This window comes from Larus michahellis, chromosome Z, assembly GCF_964199755.1.
Source record: "Larus michahellis chromosome Z, bLarMic1.1, whole genome shotgun sequence".
Taxonomy (NCBI): Eukaryota; Metazoa; Chordata; class Aves; order Charadriiformes; family Laridae; genus Larus; species Larus michahellis.
In genome coordinates, this window is record NC_133930.1 from 25,481,071 (window position 1) to 25,496,662 (window position 15,592).

A 15,592-nucleotide genomic window follows, 5' to 3' on the forward strand; every position below is an offset into this window, starting at 1 on the left:
GCAGACCTGTCAGAAGGAGACTCCAGAAAGAGCAAAAGTCCAGAACAAAGTCCACATTGTCCTCGAAGACAGGCCCTTGCTTCCAAGCTTTGTTTCTTTTAGGTCAATGACTTTCTGAGCAGCAAACTTTAAGACTCCTTTGGTACCCTGGAAGTTGCAGTCTCTGGGGTCTAGCTGTCTGCTGCTCCCTGCTTCTCCCAGCAGGCTTGCTGTGTTCTTGACCAAGCTTACTGCTCTGGGCTCGCCTGACATACACACCCTGTGGCCTCTGACAACCCCTCCATTAATCTGAATGTGCTCCAGTGCTCCCCATGGGAAAAGCAATCTCCCCCCATCCAGCCAGTGCATTCCACCCAATTCAATTTTTCCATTAAGAAGTGTAGCAAAAAAAATGTAGTTATGAAAAGAAAATACCAGCGTAAAAGAAAATACTGCTAGCAACCTTTCCAAAGGTTATTACTGTCATTCTTTATAATTAAAACCAAATGACTGTGACACACTAAAATATAGAGGGTATGTAAACAGCCACTTTTGGCCATGTGACTGAGGAAACATGGAAAAACCAGACAGCCATATTGTGTGTGTAAATACTGACAAGCACCAATCACTTGAGAGAAAAACTATCAGGTTTCAACTGCAACCTACCTAGAAAGTTATTATAATCTCCCAGTTATTAACGAAATTTATGCTTGTCATGCTTTCAGGGCAGGACAGACAATCACCAGTTAAAAACAGAGATGAACTACTGAGACATAGTGGTAAAATACACACAGCGCCCCTTGCCGAATGGCTGGCTGAGCATTACATCCCAGACCGGTAAAGTGCCACAACAGCAAATATATATGAAATCATAATATTCAATTTAAATAATATAATTTGGGTACATTTATATAAAAGATAGAAATTATTTGGAGTTGTATGTTATCATAGGAAATAGAAAGTAAGCCCATGAGAAAAAAAAAAAGTTAGTTTAGTTAAGGGAAGGCCACAGCTGTGATAGGGAGAAAAGCTGGGGAGGAAAGACAGGGAACCTGCCTCTGGAGGCTGCAGCCTATGAAGAATGTATGGCAGCTTTCCTTCTTACCTACAGCACCTTCATGGTAGAAGTGACCCCTCTTTCTGTTTATCCTATCCTACTTAAAAAGGAAGAGGGAAACAGATGTGGACCATTACATAGCAACATGAACAGGCTCATGAGTTTTGAAGACTTTGTTTGCTATGTTGTCTTCAATAATTAATCACCTTGATGCAAGACAATAACTCTCATTATGGAATTAATGGAAGCTCTTATGTGCTTCTGCATTCCATTACTATTTGCAATGCATGCACAACAGGTTTATACTTCATTTTGCTCACTTCACACCTTTATGATGCCAGCACCTTTTAGTTTTATAGTCCATAAAAGAGCACAGCTCATTTTCTAGACTAAGCAGAGAAATTTTTTTTAAAATTACTGTTGTCCATGCTAGATATGACTAAGAGAAGGCACAAAAGAATTGCAATGGACAGAGTGAGGAAAGAAAAACTAAGAAGTACTGTCATCTAATTGACACTTCTTTTAAACATAGGTATCTATTTTAGATTCAGTAAAAAATTATTTTAGTTAAAAATTTATTTTAGTTAAAGATTAAGAAACTCTGATATAGTTGAAGTTTTTTCTGACCTAAAAGGCTTTTCATTTCCCTAACATTTTCTCAAACTCACTTTTTGGTCTGGAAGTTCCTCATTTGGACTCAAAGTTCTGGAGAAACTGTGATCTAACAGAAAAACCTCTTATCTTACCACTGGATCAACATAGCCAAATTTACAGTTTCTTTCCTAGTAATCACTTTCTCAAAAAGACTATTCCAGCTACTCTTCCTAAAACACATGGAGAAGAACCTCTTGGAGAAGAACCCAAGCCTCATGGTAAAATTGGCTAAGATTTTTTTTTCCCCTTTTCCTGATGATGAAACTCACTTTTGAAGACTTTCATGTTTTTCAAGCTTTACTTCAGATAATGCTTTGAAACTAAGAAAATTATGACACTTTCACAAAAGTGGTTGTCAGAAAGCACACAAGAAGAAGAAATAGCAGAAACTTAACTTCAACACATCATGTAAACATCTATTTCCATCAGCTATTGCTTCAGAGTAATGGAAGATAAAAGAACACATTTCTACTCTGTATGGATATGTTTCTGAAGTAAAACAAATTAGTGTTAATACATGCAAACTAACTTAGATTGGATGGACTAGCATCCTTAAAATATCTGGAGCCTGGGATTAGCAATACAAACTACAGAGGTTTTGATTATCTTCATCAAGATATAGGCGAACAACATATGCAGTTCAATAAAGACTGTAAGGGAAGTAAGATAAAAGCAAGCAAAGTGATGGGACATACAGAAAGAAGAGTAAATAAAGTTACTGTACTGTAAAGTGCAGTGGGGAATGTTTTTTCAAAACTATGGAGAATGCTGAAAAATTAGGAAGTATTCAGAGGAGAAAAATCATAGAAGATTAAGGTTATAGCAAGAGTAAGAGGAATGACTGTGATTATTCAACTGTTTTTTTCCCCACGGACACATAAGAGTGTATATAACGGAGCATTAAATCCGCTAAGTTAAAGTATTTTATATTGGCAATTGACACAATTAAGGCTAAATTGTACATTTTAAGTTATGCCTTCCTTATTTATTCACGTGTATAGCACAAACCCTTTATCTAGATTTCCACTTCATTGACTGTACTCTGATTCTAAAAAAAAGTTCACTTTCAAAAAGAAAGTTTTCTTTTTAGAAGAATATATATATTTTAAATAAGACACAGTCTACTAGTTATATGAAAACTTTGTTTAAACAAGTGAGCTAAACTGTTAAAGCAAGTGGGCGTAAATGTTTCTGGATGTTATAGATTCTGTGGACCAAAAGGATTGGACAGATTTTTAAATCTTCAGTTAAAAATACCTTAATATATAAAATAGACAAAACGTTAAGCACGAACATGAAGAATTAATCAAAATATAGCTGACAATTTTTATATATAGAAAAAAGGAAAATAATAATGTCACAAGTATTAGACAAGAGATCAGCTTAAACACATATAAATACCCATGAATAGGGATACTGATAATAACTGTAACAACTGCAAATAAAGCCCTACAAGACCCAGTATAAAGTCAGCAAATATCATGAAAGCTTATAAAAATTGGGTTTTTTTCAGACCACTACTGAAAAAAAAAAACAAAACACCTGTTTGATTTCAATCTATCTACAGATTTAGGTAAACATGGACTTGCAAAATTACACCCTCATGATCTAGTTATCCTGCCTTTGAAGACCTTAAGCCCCCTTCCCAGCCTACATAACATTACATCGAAGTATCTTCCTTCTTTCTTCCTCCTTCCCTGTCTCCAACACTGCAAAATAGAAAATCATACACATCCAGCTTTCACTCCTTTATTCCTTGCAGGGACACACAATTTAGTATTTTCTGCATGTTTAACATCCTTCCAGAGTTTCACCAAGATGCCTTTTTAAATGGACATTCTGATGATGCATCTTTCCATACCACTTCCCCTCATAATCTAATCTTAGGTCAGATCTAAGGCTGTCCTGGCCTTTGCCTCCAAAAGGAATTATTACTAGCACTTGGAGAAAAAAAAAATTAAAACACAAGGTATGGATACATTGATAACTCCCAACCTCTGTTACTAAACAGCTTAGAGGCTTCCTGAGCCGATGGCTAATCTGAATCGTTGTTAATAGCCACTGATCGGTCTATCTCTTCCTGTAACGCATATACACTTCCTGTCCATAGTTAAAATTTGGAAATTATTGCCACAGAGCATGTAAGGTGCGTTTAATAAGAGTTTCATTCTTTTTCCTTTATTTGAAGGCTGTTTTAAAGCACCATGAGTACATTGAGGGGCTGCTATTTTTTTTTTTAGCATGAGAAAGACTGAAAGAAATAATTCAATATTTTCTCCCCCATATCATCAATGATTTATAGATCTCCTTCTTATCTTACATCAGTCACATGCTTTCCAAACTAAAGTAATCTGGTTCATTTACTCTGTCCCTGCTCTGAGGCTGTTTGCAGGGAAATACCCTTAATATCTTCACTGCCATCCTGTAACTATTCTGATCCTACGGTATGTTTTTGAGAGGGAGAAACTAAACCAGCAGGATTTAAGATCCAAGTATACTGTGGATATATACAAAGGTCTGATGTTGTTTTCTGTTTCATTGGGGGGGAGGGGGAGGAAGTCCGTAATAATTCAAAACCTTTCTTTCCTCTTTCAAAATGCTGAATGGCAAGCTATCTTCAGAAAATTGCTCAAGATAATTCTCTTACCTTTTCCCTCAGGAGTAATAGTTAATTAAGTGCATACAAATGTGCATGTACACTTTTGGAGGTTGTCATCATCCTTCTGCACAGGCATTACTTTTTATTGACAATTTCACCTACCATTTTATTATCCAGCATAGCCTTTTATAAGGGAACTTTAAAAAAAATTAAAATTAAAAAAGCACAGCCAAACCTACCTTTTGGCATTCAAACATAATCAGATTTTTCTACAAGTCTTACTAAGCAGTTCTACAGTTGACTATCCGGAGCAGTTTTGTGCTCTGTTCACCTTGCAGACAAGCAGATTTAAGTGACCAGATACACGCCATGGTTCTGTCGTCAGCAACCTCTTTTTAAGAGTTCAGTTTTCTCACTTATTCAGACCACCAGCTTGCCTTCCATCAGATCACCTGTTCAGAGCATTATTTTTTCAGAAAGCCCATAAAACCCTGATTTTAAGTCAGCAAAATATTTTGCTATGAGTTCATATAATAAATCTAGAGGATTTGTAGTTCAGAATGTAAACAGAAACTGGCATACAACCCTTCTGAAATAGACTTAGAGACTATAAAGACTATCACAGCGTAATTCAGCATATTACACCAGTTTCTCAAACAAGAAAGCCGTATTTTCAACAAAGTGTACAACCTCATTTGCAAATCCAGCCATTTTGCCTAAACTTAGATTACTGTTTCTTCCCTACTCTACAGGTTTTTTAAAAGCCAAGTTTATTTGGCTATGATTTCTGGTTATGTGAGGATTTATCTTCAACTACATATATACTAAAAGGGACTTAAAAATTCTTTGAAGTGTTTCAGTCCCTCCACCAAGTACTGCTGTTTTTATCAGACATTTTTCATCAACTTGTTGGCAGCAAGTCACTATTCTGTAACTACTGGAGGGTGTGGTTCGCAAACTAAGAAGAATGAAATTGAGTTGATTGCCATCCAAGTAATTATACATTTTAATCAGTGCTGCTTTAGTGTCCTCCAATGTGGCTTGTGTAGCTTTATATTCATCTTTTTCACTGCAAGACCACCATGCACTCAAAAATATTACGAGACAAAAAAAAAAAATAATGCACAGTTCAAACACCAGCTCACTAAGACATCAGTTATTTAAGAGCCAATAACAAAAACATAGATTTAGTAATACAGAACTCACCCATTTGATACATGGGAACAACACCACAAATTAATAGCATGAAGCATTGATATTAAGGCCAGATAGAATTAAATCTGGCTAGGGACATCAAGGATAACACGGAAAACTTCTGTAAGTATGTCAAGGATAAAGGGAAGACTAGGGAAGATGTGCGCCCTCTCTGGAAGGAAACAGGAGACCTGGTCACTCAGGATATGGAAAAGGCTGAGGTACTGAATGACTTTTTCACCTTGGTCTTCATCGGCAATGGCTCCAACCACACCAGCCAAGTTGCAGAAGGCAAAAACAGGGGCTATGAGAATGAAGAACCATCCACTGCAGGGGAAGATCAGGTTCAAGACCATCTGAGGAACCTGAAGGTACACAAGTCCATGGGACCTGATAAAACTCATCCATGGGGCCTGAGGGAACTGGCGGTTGAAGTTGTTAAGCTGCTTTCCATTATATTTGAAAAGTCGTGGCAGTCTGGTGAAGTTCCTGGTGACTGGAAAAGCGGAAACATAACCCCCATTTTCAAAAACGGAAAAGAGGAAGACCCAGGGAACTACAGACCGGTCAGTTTCACCTCTGTGCCCAGCAAGATCATGGAATCTCTGCTAAGGCACATAAAAAATAAGGAGGTGACTGGTGACAGCCAACATGGCTTCACCAAGGGCAAGTCATGCCTGACAAATCTGGTAGCCTTCTACGATGTTGCCACAGCTTTGGTAGCTAAGGGGAGAGCAACCGACGTCATCTACCTGGACTTACACAAAGCATATGACACTGTCCCGCATGATATCCTGGTCTATAAATTGGAAAGGCATGGATTTGAGGTCAATGGCTCAATGTCCAAGTGGAAAGCAGTGACAAGTGGCATTCCTCACGGGTCAGTACTGGGACCAGTGCTGTTTAACATCTTTCTCGAAGACATGGACAGTGGGATTGAGTGCACCCTCAGCAAGTTCGCTGGTGACAGCAAGCCGTGTGGTGTGGCTGACACACTGGAGGGAAGGGATGCCATCCAGAAGGATCTTGACAGGCTTGACAGATTGGCCCCTGCGAACCTCAAAGTCCAACCAGGCCAAGTGCAAGGTCCTGCGCCTGGGTCATGGCAATCCCAGGCACAAACACAGTTTGGGCGGAGAATGGCTTGGGAGCAGCCCTGAGGAGAAGGACTTGGGAGTGCTGGTGAATGAGAAACTCAACATGAGCCAGCAATGTAAGCTTGCAGCTCAGAAAGACAACCGCATCCTGGGCTGCATCAAAAGAAGTATGGCCAGCAGGTCAAGGGAGGGGATTCTCCCCCTCTACTCTGCTCCGGTGAGACCCCACCTGGAGTGCTGCGTCCAGCTCTGGAGTCCTCAGCACAAGAAGGACATGGACCTGTTGAAACGGGTCTGACAGAGGGCCACGAAGATGATCAGAGGGCTGGAGCACCTCTGCTATGAGGACAGGCTGACAGAGTTGGGGTTGTTCAGCCTGGAGAAGAGGAGGCTCTGGGGAGACTTATAGCAGCCTTACAGTACCTAAAGGGGGCCTACAGGAAAGATGGGGAGGGACTCTTTATCAGGGAGTGAAGCAATAGGACAAGGAGTAACAGTTTTAAACTGAAAAAGGGCAAATTTAGATTGGATATTAGGAAGAAATTCTTCACTGTGAGGGTGGTGAGGCACTGGGACAGGTTGTCCAGAGAAGCTGTGGATGCCCCATCCCTGGAAGTGTTCAAGGCCAGGCTGGATGGGGCTTTGAGCAGCCTGGTCTAGTGGGAGGTGTCCCTGCCCACGGCAGGGGGGGTGGAACTAGATGATCTCTAAGGTCCCTTCTAACCCAAACCATTCTATGATTCTGTGATATACACACCCTTCCCCAAAATATCTTCAATTGACTGTGAGATTTTTTTTCTTAAAGTATTCTAAGTATTTAAGTAGTTCTATTTTGCTCTCCTCATCATTAAACTTACCTTCTTTGAACCTGTTTTGTACTTTGTGAAAATACTTTTTTTTAAACCAAAAGTTAAAATGTTCAACGCAACATAATTTATTTTTAAGTATTTCATTTTACACAAATCAAAGTCAAGTTAGTTATAAGGTTCACTACTGCAATTCACCATGAAGTATTAAACCAACAAATAAATCTGCGTTTGGTTGAGACAGAGTTATATTTTCAACTATATGAGTACCTGCTTAAAGGAGCTTGAAAGGGAGGCACAACATAGACTAATAAAGCATTCTACAATTTAAAAAACCCTGAATCTGATGAATTACCAACATACACGCTGTTCTGATCTCTTATTTCCAGTGACAGACTTCAACATTAGACCTTAAAATCTCCCCTTACGTTTAAGTGAATTAACATGTCTGTGAAAATAATGAATATGTATGCAATGAAACTAACAGTGCTTTTAAATACATAATTACATTTTATGTTCTCATTTCCTGGAGATGAATTGAGAGGTAATGATGACTGTAGACTCTCGCCTGTATCAAGATACTATCAGTTCTCAGTTAAGCAACAATCCAGTCCAACTCAGACCTTCAAGAATGCTCATGTCAGTTTTGCTGGCATCTGCATGTAGGTTATGAAACAATTTATCTTACATTTTATCTTTTGTCTAACCCCAAGCACATTAAAAAAAGTGAAAAAAAAATGCATGAAAAAGAAAGCCTCCCAGTGATTTCACCTGGGGTTTGATGAAACAGCACCTACTCCACATGACTGTGAAGTACTGTCCACAGCTATAAGACCACAACAATTCAAAGTAGCAAGGTAGACTCCTCTCTGTGAAGAGTGGTGAACACAACTGTACATACATAAAAGACTTGGGGTTATTGGGTTATAACCATGAACTTATTCTTTTGAATTCTTTTTATTTTGTTTTTAAATAACCAGATTTGGTACCCTGTATCTAAGAACGTTTTATATCTTGGTCTTAAAAGGCTTAGAGAGCTTCATCACATGAACCTGTCAGTAAGTTCTATAGCCATATATCAACGCTAACTGGTCCATACTTTCAGAAGACAACTGCACTATATATGGGGATCTGACAAAATTAACATTTAGCTATCTGAAATCAAAGGCACCAGACCACAGGTATCTTTCTAGTCCTCCACCATGCTGAACAATCCATCCTCTAATGGGGCACTACATGAGGAAAAATACAACTGAAAAACTAGCATGATATAAAGCTAAAAACCATAAAAACCTCAACCAACCAACCAAACCCCCCACTTCTATCATGGACAACACTAATCTGCATTTTCAAGCTTTGCTATGAACCTTTGTTTTGGGTTGTCTTGGTGTTGTTTTTTTGCCTGAAGAATCTGCAGAGAATACAGCTATCCTACTTTAATAAGCCTCCACCAAGCAGACACAATTTTGTGTTTGTTTCTCCCTTCCCTCCTGTAGGCTTTGCTTTTGCTAAAAGTTTCACAACATCAGAAATTTAACACCCAGATGATGTATCTTCCAATCTTTCCAATTTTGCTCCAAAAAGACGACAATAAACACACCTAATTTCCTCCTAAATTCATTCTGAAAACTGACAAAGTGAAACTGATTAAAATATTTATTAAAAACCCCAAATTCTTTAAAAAAAAAAAAAACAAGCAAAACTAAAACAACTTCCCAACAAATCAAAAACAGATACCTAATACAGAAAACTTCTAAAAGCATCAAATAAAATAATTACAGAAGGCATATGCAATTTTGACTAAATACTGATATTTGTATTCAAGCTTAATTATCCTTGTAACTGATTTTTTCATTTTAATAACACATTCTGCAGGTTATACCTTCCTTACCCTGCCCTACATGCAAACTTTATCTTCCTCCTTGTCACCCTTCATATGTAAACAGTATTATATGTTCACAGCTCCCATTTCACCGAGGCATCAGAAATACTTCCATTCTAGAAATACTCCATGCAAATGGAGCTAACCCCAGCCATAAGAGTTTATAGAAACCTAAGGATCTTTGTTCCATTATTAAGCCTGCCAGAAAAACATACTCAGCAAGTTAACACAAACCATTTCATGCTCAAGTTCTATTTATAAAGCAATTCTTCCACCCTAGATACCCAGCGTAATATATATTTTGTCATCATAGATACAAGTACTGCTTTCTCTCAAACAATGAAATAAAAACAAGAGATGGCATCTTTCTCTACCACATAATACAGATGACGGAGTTTTATAACTCGAAAATTGCCAAGTTAGGAAGAGAACTTAACGTACATTCGATGCAACTATGTACAACTAAAAAAAAAAAAAATCAACCACAGAACACACCTCTGAAGTTTACCAAGGTTGTTCTTTCAGAAAAAATAGAAAATGAGGTATTTTAAAGCTGTAATTCAAACGATCATTGAGGTTAAAAAAAAAAAGGAAAAATAAAAAAAACAAGACAACTCTTGGATCACGTTCCCTACTCAATATAATATTTATCTTTTCTTGTTTGACAAAAGACAAAAAAATAATCTTTTCTTCTCCTACAAATTCTAATAAAATGGGAACTGTTTCATCGTGCTTTGAAGAAGGCCTCTTATTAAATGTAGTGTTCATAATCTTCAGCCATCTGAAAAAAAATATTCATCCCAATTCTCTATGCAGCAACATTTATCATTTGGCGGGAAAAAAAAAAAGCACTTTTAGTTCAAATGTCATCACACTATCTGACTGAGTTAGTTTCAGATTGCTGAACTTTCTGAAACATTACTTTATGGACAGAGCAATAGCTCAAAATAAAAACAGTTTTTGAATTGTAAATCCTTTTGCCTACCTCTCTCTTTCTACAGTCAAAACCAGAGAAAAACATTGTAGTTTTAAATTGAAACCAGTAAAAACAATGTTGGCTAATTGAACAAGGTGCCAAGCTGAGATAAATTGACATTTGCAATACAGATTAAATGAAACAAACCCATTTTAACTGCTATGTTACCACACATATATTAGATGAATCAGAAGACTACAGTCTTAATAATCTGCATAAGAACCAATGATTTTATCAAAAGTGCTTCTGAGATGCAATAAAGATGACATTTGTTATTTTTGGTTGAGTATTTAAAATTGGAATTATTTTAAAATAAATCAAACATAGGCATTATAAAACAGTTTTAAAAAAGTGGCGTATTATTCAGCTGGCTATGTTTTTTTAGCTTTGCAAAATACACTGTTAAAGTGTCACAAAAAATTATATACATCTAATACGCTTCCATGTTTAAGTGTTTCACAAGATTGGATGAGAAGCTACTGACTTGTCGTGGTTTATCGGATTATCTCAGAAAACTAAAATTAACTTCCTGTACAATCTTTTAAAAGAATAGCACAGAAAGAGACATAAGTACAGTATCTATTTTATATATTAGTCAGTATTCACAGTAATAACAAAATTCTTAATTTTCACCTATTAAATTCAGCAATGAATTTGAACAGTCAAACACAGTAAGTTAAACAGGTGATGGTTAGCTATAAATGTCAGATGTTCTCACTCTTCAAAAGCACTCCTCTGAGTGGAGGAACCAGAAAAATAGGGTCAACTAATGGAGAAACCATAGTTTCCGAGTACATACTGCATAATAAAAGCAGTAAATAGTAACTAAAAATCACAATTTCCACATTAATAAGAAGTTCAGTTACCTTTACCATACCTTTATCTGCTGTCTTCTAAGCATCGCAAGTTCCCTCATATCTCTGAATGGCTGTAGTAAGTACTGGTAGAGCTCTGTGGTAGCTTCTGCAAGACTACTGTAAGCTTCATCTTCCATTTGATACAGTTCAAGCAGCTCTACCATGCTTTCCGTGTTCTTATGTTTTTCCAGAAGCTGTAGAAAAAGCGCCAATTTTAGTTCAAACACTCCTGCTAAAAGTGACAGTCATTTAGAAAACATTTTTTAACCCATCCTTTGTATTATCTTCCCTCTCCCACAAAATCATCACTCAGAGAAATGTACAAATAAACAAACAAACAAAAAATCTTAATCCCCATCCACATCTTAATTTTAGCCAGCCAAGTAGGACCACGTTCTCCAATAACCTTAAATCAAAATGTGCAACGATCCTGTTGATTTTTTCTTTCAAAAATCGCTAGAAGGTAATGAATATGAGCATAAACACAGCACAAAAAGCAACTTAATGCAAGACTCTATAACGTAGCAATCAGCTATGCTACTTCACACATTTCCCAAAAGAAGACAAGGCACATTTTGATCTCTCTCGGTTTTTTGGTGTTCGGGGTTTTTTTTTTGGCGCTCTCTACTCTGGACCCACACAGTGCCATTATATCAGCTCCAGACACAGACAAGAATCTATATGAAAGAAAACAGTGATTTGCCTTTCTGGTAATTTTGCCTTCAGGTTTATGATTTTAGCCTAGAGACCGTGTAGGCATGAAATTTCAAATTTCAAATTTTCAAATGCATGACATTTCAACACAAAGTTTCCATTAGATTTTTCTATTTAAAAAAATACTTAAAATGTAATACTTTATGTTTTAATTCATATAAGAAAACATAATATCAAAGTCTGTGCATTCCTTCCTTTGTTTTTTAAGATGATGAAAATTCATCTGTTTGTACAAATTTGCTACAATGTACGTTTTTAATTTATATGCCTGTTTTGCATCTATTTGGGGCATTTGCCCAGGCACAACTCACATAGTGCTGGAAATCTTTCACCATTTCTAAAAAAAATATTCAACTATTTAACAAAAACTAATCTCATACAGACGTGTGGGGTACTTAATGTATTTACAAAGACAAGATTATGTAAAATTAATCGCCCGTTATGTAATTTTCAGTGTCAAAGTCTCTTGTCCTATATATTATCATCTCAAAAGCATATATTCATAGTCCAAGTTTATTTAAACTTAACATAGATTAGAAGAACTATGAAAAAAGCACGTTGTATCTTCTATCTGTTCATTCAAGTCAGATGCCAAGTGTACATGAAACATTCTCACTACACTCAAGTGCATCAAGGATTAAAACTAGAAGATAAAAGAGAGGGAACTGCAAATTAGAAATTGGAGCTTTGGTCAACAGCATAGTTCATTTATATGCCAGGACACTCAAAAGTGTCTTGATTACCATACTGTCTACCCAGTTTACTCCATTACATTTATATTACTATGCTGTGTTTCAGTTACCTGACCAGACAAGAGAAATTTTCTCTTTCTTCATAATGCATAGTTTGCTTCTGAACGTGCCCCTAACCCCACCTGGGCTTTCTCTGAAGCACTAAAGATCAGCGAGGATCAGAGAGGGGACACAGAGCAGAATGCAGAGAGGCTCACAGCAGCTTTATTTAAGTGTTCAGCATCAAAACAATGGTCAGATGAAAAGCCAGGAAGAGCTTTCCCTCAGTAAGGCTTAGCAGGCATGAAAGGTCTAGGCAAGATGGTGTAGAACAGATGTGACACTGCTCAGCAGCATGAGGCAATTTGTTGTATTACCTAAACAACTTCACCTAGGAAGTTGTTCCTATTGTAAGATTATTTGCTACACCCTTCTGCTCCCTTCCAGCAGCACGTAATATTTTGTGGCATTTGAGCTCTCACTGAAGAGTGCTGGGTAGTGGTTTGTGGATTGCAGTCTGTACCACTGACATTTCATGAACTTTCAGGGTTAAACACACATAATCTAACCTGCAGTTACAGGGACAGAAGTCACCCCAAGATGCTCTTAGGTTTGAGTCCTAAGTCCCTCTGGATTTCATGCAGTATTCCAGCCCACTAGTTGTTTTAAACATCTAGTCTTATAGCCACCTTCCACCTCAGCTCCTCTTGCTTGTTGCTAGTGCCTAAAAACAGAGTTCCGATACTCAAACCTCCTTGTACTTCCCCCTGGCACTACCAGAAAACCCCCTTGCAATCCCAAAGCTGCAATTATCCTTCTGTCAAGGTACTGAAAAAACAAACCTTTCTTCTCGAGCCACACACTGCAAAAAGGGTCTCTCTTATTAGCAGCAGATCTACAGCACACTGTAATGTTAGTTTCCTTTTAGTTGCTTAAGCTATTAGTATCTTCTTATTAAATACATTCACACATTTCATTCTGAAACCCTACTATTCTACTAGGATACAAATACTAGAGAACAACAAAAAAATGACAAAAATTAGAGAAAACTTATCACGATTTAAAGTAGAATCTTAAGCAACCTCATTCCAGGAGCAGAACAATGCAATGCAGGCCCTTTTTTTTTTTTTCTTTTTTTTTTTTTAAGGGGGGGTGGGGGAGGGGGGTGGTGGTGGTGAAGGGGGGGATGTTCCCCTTTACAGACCACTTTTAAGGCTTATTCAATAGTTATATAGTTATGATATCCTGGAAGCCAGTCACAAATTTGCAGAAGTTGGAGTGAAAGCACCAGGAAATGAAGGACCATTTTATGTCCATCAGTATAGCACAAAGACATCTTAAGGACACTGAAAGTATTACTACTTCTAATTAGCTGGTTGTTCAGTGAAAATCATGCCCATCGCTGGAAACAGTATGGATAAAGTAATCAATTATCACTACATTCCTGCACGTAAATGGGCACAGTTTCAAGGTCTTGTCCGTGTCCAGTTCTATTTGGTCTGCTGCTGGGGTTACCCCAAACCTAAACCTAATCTTCAACTCCTTCAGAAATACCAAACCCCCAATAAAAAAAATAAAACAAACAAGTGAAGGCACGTTATTCATACAGAATATACGTATTCTTCGACTATTAACACCAGGTAAGCAACTATTCTTCCTTCCTAAGGCAACGATGCACACAGAATCCATTTCCTGTGCCTAATGAAGACCTTCCTGAATGCAAATGGTGATGAAATTTCATTTAAACCACCGTTGCCAGAAAAGACGTAACAAAACATGAAAACTGATTTGTAAATCAAGGAGTATCACCTTATTTGGTTTGGAGCAAAGACCAAAGAGCTACTGAATAAGCGCATTCCTCAAAACGGGTAGGAAGGTTATCACCTGCAAGCACTGGCTACACACAGACTCATTACACTGATCAGCCTATTAACGTGTTCTCCTACAGGATCATTCAGACAGCCTTTTGGGGAAAGAGATCCAAACATTAACCTTTTCTACAAAGACTGCAAACAGCTCAAAAGCACATTGAAATTATTTTTTTCCTGTCAGATCACCACCATAAATTGCTGCCTCAAATTTCACTTGGGTTAAAAGTTACATGAGAGAAAGAAGAAACCAAAGAAGTGTGGAAAAATCCAGTTTTGAAAAACAACACAGACAAATTATGACATGTATTTGAAATTATAGTTATGATACGTGGCCAGGAAGGCCAACAGCATCCTGGCTTGTATCAGAAACAGTGTGTCCGGCAGGACTAGGGGAGTGATCACTGGTGAGGCCACACCTTGAATACTGTGTTCAGTTTCAGGCTCCGCACTATAAGACAGACATTGAGGTGCTGGAGCATGTTCAGAGAAGGGCAATGAAGCTGGTGAAGGGTCTAGAGCACAACTCTTATGAGGAGCAGCTGAGGGAGCTGCGGTTGTTTAGCCTGGAGAAAAGGAGGCTGAGGGGAGACCTTCTCACTCTCTACAACTACCTGAAAGCAGGTTGTAGCGAGATGGGGATCGGTCTCTTCCCCCACGTAAAAAGTGATAAGACAAGAGGAAATGGCCAGGGGAGGTTTATATTGGTTATTAGGAAAAATTTCTTCTCTGAAAAGAGTTTTCAAGCATTGGAACAGGCTGCCAGGGAAGTGCTGGAGTCACCATCCCTGGAGGCATTTAAAAGCCATGTAGATGTGGTACTTAGGGACATGGTTGAGTGGTGGACTTGGCAGTACTAGGTTAACAGTTGGACTTGATCTTAAAGGTCCTTTCCAATCTAAACAATTCTATGATTCTATAAACACGGTTTAGAGAAATATAAAAGGGTCAGACTATTCCCTCACTTTTTGGAACTGATGTGATTACCAATCACCAAGTCTTCACCAATAGAGAGTGGTATGAACAGAAGATTGGTGCCTGTCCTAAAGGCACTGACATAGGAGATTGATGGTGCTAAGCTGTCTGCGTAGAGGACCTCTCCCACTTTGCTCAATAAAGCAGTCTGATGGAAGCTTTCCTGTTCTGGACCAAAGTCAGCTGAAGCATTTTTTTAGCTG

The 15,592-nt window shown here is 37.9% G+C and overlaps 1 protein-coding gene across 1 annotated transcript in view; it reads right to left on the minus strand.

The window, feature by feature from the left end:
* Positions 1-15,592, minus strand: part of JMY (junction mediating and regulatory protein, p53 cofactor) — a 68,410-nt gene that overhangs the window by 35,865 nt on the left and 16,953 nt on the right. Inside the window, exon 2 of the mRNA XM_074570704.1 lies at positions 11,122-11,295. Within this exon, the coding sequence (XP_074426805.1) occupies positions 11,122-11,295 (174 nt within the window). The remainder of the gene's footprint in view (positions 1-11,121; positions 11,296-15,592) is intronic.